Genomic DNA, 9065 nt, shown 5'->3' on the forward strand with positions numbered 1-9065 from the left:
TGTGAGTCACGGGGACTCAGTAATCTCACACCCTCGCGATCAAGACTATTTAAGCTTATATGGAGGGTAAAAGGTATGAGGTGGAGCTGCAGCAAGCGACTAGCATATATGGTGGCTAACATACGCAAATGAGAGCGAGAAGAGAAGGCAATGCACGGTCGAGAAACTATGATCAAGAAGTGATCCTAGAACAACCTACGATCAAGCATAACTCCAACACCATGTTCACTTCCCGGACTCCGCCGGAAAGAGACCATCACGGCAACACATGTGGTTGATGTATTTTAATTAAGATAAACTTCAGATTTTCTACAACCGGACATTAACAAATTCCCATCTGCCCATAACCGCGGGCACGACTTTAGAAAGTTCAAATCCCTGCAGGGGTGTCCCAACTTAGCCCATCACAAGCTCTCATGGTCAACGAAGGATATTCCTTCTAGCAGGAAGACCCGATCAGGCTCGGAATCCCGGTTACAAGACATCCTCGACAATGGTAAAACAAGTCCAGCAACACCGCCCGAATGTGCCAACAAATCCCGATAGGAGCTGCACATATCTCGTTCTCAGGGCACACTCAGATGAGACTAGCTACGAGTAAAACCAACCCTCAAGTTTCCCCGAGGTGGCCCTGCAGGTAGCTCAGTTCGGACCAACACTCAGAGGAGCACTGGCCCGGGTGGGGGGGTTAAAATAAAGATGACCCTTGAGTCCACGAAACCCAAGGGAAAAAGAGGCTAGGTGGTGAATGGTAAAACCAATGTTGGGCATTGCTGGAGGAGTTTTATTCAAGACGAACTGTCAAGGGGTTCCCATTATAACCCAACCGCGTAAGGAACGCAAAATCCGGGAACATAACACCGATATGACGGAAACTAGGGCGGCAAGAGTATATAGATGCATTAATTAAATAAGAGATATTGTGATATCCCAACAAAATGTCCATGTTCCAAACATGGAACAAGCTCCAATCTTCACCTGCAACTAACAACGCTATAAGAGGGGCTGAGCAAAGCGGTAACATAGCCAAACAATGGTTTGCTAGGACAAGGTGGGTTAGAGGCTTGGTTCAACAATATGGGAGGCATGATAAGCAAGTGGTAGGTATCGCAGCATAGGCATAGCAAAAGAGCGAGCAACTAAGCAAGCAAAGATAGAAGTGATTTCGAGGGTATGGTCATCTTGCCTGAGATCCCGCAAGGAAGAAGAATTAGTCCATAAAGAAGATAAACGGTCGAAGTCGAATGAATCCTCACAACACGACGTTATCGGAACCAACCCGAAGAAGCAACACCGGAAAGAAGCAAACAACATAGTAAACAACCACCAAATAAACATGGCATGATGCACACCCAAGTATGATGCATGTCCGGTTTAATGAGGCATGGCATGGCAAAATGCACAAACAAAACTACAAGTTAAGTGGAGCTCAATATGCAACGAGTTGCATATCGACGGAACACCACATCAATTATTTAGTTCTCTCTCATTTAGGTACTCAACAATATTAAATGTTGGTTAACATGGCAAGATGTGAAGCACAACAAAACTATACCATTTAAGCAATTTAAATCGGGCCGGATATAACAAACAACGCATCCGGTAAACCCCATATGCATTTAGCAAATTAATGCAAACAACAATTTAAACCATTTTTAATGTTGTTATCATGATGCGGATGACATGTGCAAGTTTTATGCAAGTTTTAAGAAAATGTTGACATGAGCATATTATGAAGCATTTGTCATCGTGGCGGAAAGAAAGGGTGCCACGGCGACGAATCCGAAAATAATGCCACGGCACCATATCGGTTCCGGTAGCTCACGGGGATACCGGTGCAAAAGGAAAAGTGACGGAAGCGTGTCATGCAAGGATGGTGGGGTGCTCCCGGATACCGGGTCCCCACGGGTTAGCGGCAAAAAAGGAGGACCGAGCAAGTGACAACTCGGACACGGTGCAGACAATGGGTGCATCTCATACAACACATGCAAACGTTCTCGGACGGTCGTCTCGGGGTTATACCTTCGAAGCGTGCGTTATCGGAGGGGTTCAAGTTCAAAGCGGTGTAGGGGAAGTAGACGTTCTCGGGACGTTCGGTAGTGGAAGTAGGGGTACATGACGACGGTAGAGGTACTCGTGATCTGGGCGGCGGTAGTCGATCACGTTCTTAGTTGCACAATTTTCCGTAGATGTTCGGGATCACGGCGAGGGACTTGACGCATCGTTGAACTTGGCGTCCGAGGAATCCCGCGTAGTCGTACACGAGTCGTAGTCGAACTTGTCGGTTCTGTTACACGGTTCTTTGGAGACGATAATGGTGTACGGGTCTTTTGGCCCTGATAGTCGTGCACACATCCGAAGAGGAAAACTCGGCGTTCCGATGCGGTGTAGGGGTGCATGCCGATGGTCGTCGTGGTACTTGGCGTTTCGTTCAGCACTCTTTCGAGCATCCGTGTGATCTTGTCGGTGGTGTACTTGGCGATTTCCAAAGCGACCTTGACGCATCCGTTCATAGAGGTACTTGGCGGTTTCGTTCAGTCGGTCTTGCCGGTCTCGGTAATGTAGTTGTACAATAGCGTCATCAAACTTGTCGAACCCAAACTCTTGGAGGACCATCGTGGTACTTGGTGTTTCTTGTAACGGGCGTCCTTTCGACCTTGAGAGAGAAGAAACAGCATGCCCACAACGCCCGGTGTGGATGGTCCTGCAGCAACAGGAGGTCGATGGCGGAGCAACAGCAAGACGAAGAGCTCGGCGGCCTGGACTCGCCAGTCGGAGTGACGACGGGGTCACCGGGTGGCGCAAGGACGGAGCAGCATCGGACGGCGAGGTGGATGTGCTGCCGGTGCCCCGCGGAGGCAGCAAGGCCAGGGAGGCGCGGCAGCGAAGCACGGCTCGCGAGCAGAGGAGGAAATCATGGCGATGGTCATGGACTCCGGCGGCGATCGGGCGCGGGGAGGCACTGCCTCGGGCGACGAGGTAGCTCGAGGAGGACCTCGGGAAGGGAGGTGCACGGCCAGAGAGAGGCGGAGCAGTGGACGGCAAGAGGAGCCGAGCGCGCGGGAGGCCGGTCCGGGCGCCATGGCGAGACGGTGGCGTAGAGGCGCGAGGCGAGCAGGTGGAGCGACAGCCGAGGGAGGCGCGACGAGGTGCAGGTGGAAGAGGCGCTCGGCGGGTCGAGGTTGAGCTCGCGTGCGAGGGCAGAGTGTGAGGGCTCGGGGCTCCTCCCTGGTGCGTGAGGAAGAGAGCGAGAGGAGGGTGCTTCGAGCAGAGCGCTGTAGGGAGATGGGGATCGAGGAGATGGCTCCTGGCGGCGGTGAGGGAACGAGGGAAAGAGGGAGTAGCGACTCAGGAAGGCTAGGGTTTGATCGGGAGTGGGCGTTGGGCCAAATTGGACTGCGGACTCCCTTCTCTCTTTCTCTCTTCTCTTTAACTTCTCGAAAAAAAAACAGAAAAGGACAAAGAAGGAAAAGAGAGAAAGGAAGCAAAGAGTGGACAAGAATTTGGGCATGGGGATTACTTTCCCGGACTCGCAAAAAAATAAGCTCGATCCAGAAAATAAAAGTGGCATGATTGAAAGATCTGGATTCAAATCCATTTGAATTTAATTCAAATGGTTTGAATAAGTTCAAGGTAATGAAGAGTCCAAAACTATTCGGATTTTTGGTGGAGCTCCGGAAAATGACGAAAGAATTTACAGACAAGGTTCGAGGTCAAGCAGCGAGATAACAAAGGCATGGGGAAATTTGCAAGTGTGTTTTAGGTGATTCCATAAGAATGGATTATTTTATAATAGCTTCACTAATATCGGGAGGATATATTATAAAGAGAAGTCATCCTTCCCTCGATTTAAATGGATCGAAGATCCATACGATTTATTTAGTTGAGATGCAAAAGATTTATGAGATGATGGCATGATGACATGATGCAATGCAAAAAAATAAAAAGGCAAGCACAAATGAAACATACGGCGAAACCCGGAATATAAGGAAGCCTTCTCGAGCATCGGTCTCGGGGCGTCACAACACATCTCTCTCTTCCCCCTCCGGCTAGCAGTTTAGTTAGAGCCTTTTAGTTCTGGCAAGGTTGGAACTCGGATGGACGATGGCGTTTCATCTTTGAGTTGGTCTTCCTGACTTTGATTCTCACCTAATTCGTCTGTTAGGAAGTTGATGGAACTCTGCCATAGATTCATGTCTTTTTCTTCGAGCGAAGTTTCTCGTCGTGTGTCAGATCTGGTACCAGATGCTCCACATCAGTCCAACGACGACGACTACGACTCCAAGTTCCTGGTCCTTAGGGCCATATATGCACGAAGATTTACCGGTTGTCATCAACAAGGTCCAACCGACTCTGATATGGGAACAGGGACAAGGTGTGTCGGTGGCTTGTTCGGGCAGCGATAGTGGTTGTTCAATGATCCAGATATCTCAATGTAATTTTAATTATATTTGAAGTGCTTTATACTTTCGGTGAACTTTTATAATAGGCCCCTATTATTTTATATTTACTTAAAGAAAAAACAATTCAGACTGGCAGTTTATCGAACAACCCGTAGGAAACCGAAACTGTGTGACATCCAAGCAAAACAGAGTATAATTCGGAGACGTACAAAATTACAACTCAGTACTCTAAAAGAACAGTTATCGTCCAGCTCTAAGTTAAGCCCACCGTTATTTACACGGCAACAAGTCTTCCCTGCCTCTTTCCCTGAGCCAGGCCCGCCTCGAAAACCCTAGCGTCGTCGTCGTCGGCGGCGGCCATGGCGTCGGCGGCGTCCAAGTGCTGCTACTACGAGATCCTCGGACTCTCCCGAGACTGCTCCCCGACCGACATCAAGCTCGCGTTCCGGCGCCTCGCGCTTACCCTCCACCCCGACAAGCAGGCCCCGGGCTCCGACGTCGCCGCCGCCACCGCCGCCTTCCAGGAGCTGCAACACGCGCACTCCGTCCTCTCCGACCCCCAGGAGCGCGCCTACTACGACTCCCACCGCTCCCAGATCCTCTTCGCCGACCCCGTCTCCTCCCGTTCCGGCACCGCCTCCGCCTCACCCGTCCCCGACCTATTCTCCTTCTTCTCCACCTCCGCCTTTTCCGGCTTCTCTGACTCCGGCCGCGGATTCTACAAGGTCTACGGCGACGTATTCGACAAGGTATACGCCCAGGAGGTCGCCTATGCCCGCCGCATGGGCATCCCCACCGACTCCATCTCCACGCCGCCGGTCATTGGCAACCTCGACTCCCCTTACACCCAGGTCACCGCTTTCTACTCCTACTGGCTGGGTTTCGGCTCGGTTATGGACTTCGGGTGGGCGGCCGAGTGGGACGCATCCCGTGGGGAGAACCGCCGTGTTAGGAGGCTCATGGAGGAGGATAACAAGAAGGCAATGCGCAAGGCGCGGCGGGAGTATAACGATGCTGTGAGAGGGTTGGCTGCCTTCTGTAAGAAGAGAGATAAGAGGGTGGTTGACATGGCACTGCGGAAGAAGGCAGAGGAAGAGAAAAAGAAGAAGGAAGAGATGGAGCGAAAGAAGGCTGAGGAGAAGAAGAAGAAGGAGCGGGCAATGGCGTATCAAGAGCCTGAGTGGGCGAGGGTGGACGAGATCGAGTTAGCCTTTGAGGAAGAGGATGATGAGGAGACGAGGGAAAAGGCCAAGGAGGAGCTGTACTGTGTTGCCTGTAATAAGAAGTTCAAGTCGGAGAAGCAGTGGAAGAACCATGAGCAGTCAAGGAAGCATAAGGATAAGGTGGCTGATCTGAGGATGGCCTTTAAGGAGGAGGAGGCTCTAAAGGAAGCCGAGGAGGAGGCAGGAGGTGAGTGGGAAGAAGTTGATGTGGGGTTCGACTTCAAGCCTGCTAACGAGTCCGAGGAGAGTGATTGGTCAGATGCTGCAGAAGAGTTGGCTGAGGAGTTGGACGAGGGCTTGGAGGTGGCGGATGAAGACAATGGTAATAAGGACTTCAATAATGGGGAGCAGGAGGTTGGTTCATATGATGAGACAAGTGTGTTGGAGGCGATGTTGTCAAGCCGTAAGAACAAGAAAAGTGGCTATGTGGTTCCTCAAGAGGAAGCTCCTTCTGTTGTTACAGAGGATGATAACAGTGAAGATAGAAATTCTGAAGTTAAGAGTGTCAAGAAGAAAGGACGCCGGAGGCGGGCATCAAAGAAGGGACAAGATGAAGGTAGTTATGCTGATAGTGGACATGGTATGAAGAATAATGTTCCGTATGAGGAATCTGTGCATGATAATGATGAAAATGATGCTGATGATAAGGCGGAAGGTCCACCCACTTCTAATGATGACGGCACATCAGCAAGCGTTGGAAGCCAACAGAACGAAAAGACTGACAATCCTAAAAAGAACAAAAAGAACAAGAAAGGCGCAGAGAAGAAAACAACTGTTTCTGCTGACCTAAAGTTCACATCAAAGGGAAAGAAGCAAAAGGTAAATTTACAATTGTGCTCTTTTCCAATCCAGGACATAGTTCTTATTTTTGTCGTATACTTCGTAGCAAGCTTATCCTGGTATTTGTGTTGTGGTTAAACCCTGTAATGTTGTTTCGATCCGACAGCAAAAACTATTTGACATTGTTTGAGCCATATATGCAACTTCAAGTTGCTTGATGAACCGCCTAACTGCTCAAACCCCGTATAATTTCCAATGGTTGTATTAAGGTGAGCAGATAGGGTGTCTTTTGTCGCTGAAGAACCACTTATTTGGAGCCCTGTGTGAGCAGATTACTATATGCTCCATTTGTGAGAACTATGTCACTAGAGAGCCATGTGCAAAAGGGTTGATTATACAGTTTTGCTAAAGCACATCTAGATCTGCCAAGTATTGCACAACTAAGTCCTATGTCATTGATTTTACGTGGAGATTTGTGCAAATATTTTCTTTTGTCTTTTTTTTCCTTCCTAGTTTGAACTAGGACACATCTAGATATGCCCTAGGCAGACCCTTGATTTTATACTAATAAGAACATAGTTTCCTAATCTCGTGCTATGTCAATTCCAGCGCCCTGTTGGGGAAGGTTGTCCCTACAAGTTAGTTCAATGGGCTTCTAGCATGTTTGTGATGTTCTAATACATTTTTATATATTCATCATAGTGTGGATTACGAACATCTTATTGATATATGATAGGAAGGGAAATATGATGATAGTCTTCATGAGAACTGTGTATGGTGATTGAGCATGTGAGTGCTGATGGGTTTTGAGCTAGGCAGATGGAGTTATTGTTTTATGTACAAGTGTTTTTTTTTCTTCTGCCGGGAGTACAGTGTTCTTGTCTTTGATAGTTTTCGTACTATAAAAACTGAAGTCCCTGGACTTATGAGATTGAACTCATGATACTAAATACCATTTACATTTAGTAATTAAGTGAAGATAACTAACTCTTCATTTTATTTTATACACACCCTCTTATGGGTATCTCTTGTTTGCTAAACTCAATATTTTGGCATGAAATCCAAGAGATACAGATCTGATCCGCCACTCTAAACTTTTATGCTCACCCATCATCTTACTTCTGCTTTCATACTTGGGAAAATAAAGTTGAGTACGATTAAGTATATGTCATAGGACATTGGTCAACATAATATACGAGTTAGTCAGTTCCATGTCAATTGCCATATGATGATGTCAGTTCCATGTCAATTGCCATATGATGATGTCAGTTCCATGTCAATTGCCATATGATGGTGTCAGTTCCATGTTAATGGCCATATGCTGCTTTTCTGTGTGTCTGTTCAACTAAGTTGGTCTAGATTGGCATAATTTCAGTTTTCTTTTATTCTTGTTATATGTTTGAAATTAGCTCATGTGTTTTGCTCCCCTAATGAAACACACACACATTACATCCATGCACAGATGTGAAATCTTATAAAAAATAAAAATCTTTTGTGTTTCACCGTGGCTGTGGTTTGTAAGCCGAGGCAATATATTTCCAAATTCGTTTCATCATGAAATATATTTCCACACTATATTTGATGTGGTGTATATTAGTATATTATTCTATGGACTTGGTCAAACTTAGACTTAGGACAAAGCTAGAACTTCAGTTAATTTGGAATGGTGGCAATACATCTTATGGTTCCAATGTTTGTAAGTCGAGGTGAGGCGAGGCGCTGTACCCCCGCCTCACCTTTTAAGCGCTTGTAGCGTAAGGCGAGGCGACGCCTTAGACACATAAATATATTATAAATATGGCAGCCAATTAGGAGATTTAACAACTAGCATTAATGTAAATGCTCCACAAGTTGCATAACATGATAACTTTTACCAAAGCATAGGCCTCAAATCATGTTGTGAGCTAATATATGACAGGAAGGCGCCTTTGAACATCAGCTTCATCCTCCTCATCTGTATATCGCTCCATAGCTTAAACTTTATTGTGTTCTAATGAATTGCGCATCTCTTTCCTAATCTCGATGGATGCCATGGAACACTTATCCGCATCACTGGAACCCCCAGAAAGGTGCCGCTTCAGCCTTCTCACTCCAGCATGGACTAACTTGCCATACAATGTACACTGGAATAAATCTTTCCTTTCTAAATCTGGCCAGAACCATACTTCCAAGCTGGATTGTTGGATGTAGCTCTTCTCCTAGGATCATTGGATAGATCATAAGCATTACCAGCCACAGGATCCATCAGAGCAGGTACACCTGGCTACTGCAGCAACACTGAGAGAAGGCCCAACCAGCCGTTAAAGAAAAAGAGAGAAGAGCCAAATCACTAGAGCAACCAGATCAAGCATGGGGAAGGAGAGAAGCGGTGGTGGGGCTGCTGCCTTGTTGGTGGATAAGCAGATTTGGGAGGAAACTGATGTGCGGGAGGAGGAGAGGAGGCAAGCAGCCAGGCACATCTACCTTATGCTGCTGGGAGAAACAAAGCACTGGGAGAGGGGGGATAGAAGAAAGAGCAGAGGGTGGGGAAGTGAGATGAGCGCGGGAGTCATACCTTGCTGATGCACCCAGAGGAGGAGGGGCACAGGTCGAGCCGTGGAGGAAGGTGCCACCGCCAAAGGTCCAGAGAGGAGAGGAGGAATCCCTTGACGATTGGTTC

General features: G+C 47.6%; 1 protein-coding gene across 1 annotated transcript in view; it reads left to right on the plus strand.

The window, feature by feature from the left end:
* The first annotated feature begins 4655 nt into the window (after positions 1–4655).
* LOC123102743 (DNAJ protein JJJ1 homolog) overlaps positions 4656–9065 on the plus strand; it is a 6647-nt gene continuing 2237 nt past the window's right edge. The window contains exon 1 of the mRNA XM_044524173.1: positions 4656–6445. Coding sequence (XP_044380108.1) covers positions 4763–6445 — 1683 coding nt within the window. The 5' untranslated portion in view covers positions 4656–4762. The remainder of the gene's footprint in view (positions 6446–9065) is intronic.

Source organism: Triticum aestivum, chromosome 5A (genome assembly GCF_018294505.1).
Source record: "Triticum aestivum cultivar Chinese Spring chromosome 5A, IWGSC CS RefSeq v2.1, whole genome shotgun sequence".
Classification (NCBI taxonomy): domain Eukaryota; kingdom Viridiplantae; phylum Streptophyta; class Magnoliopsida; order Poales; family Poaceae; genus Triticum; species Triticum aestivum.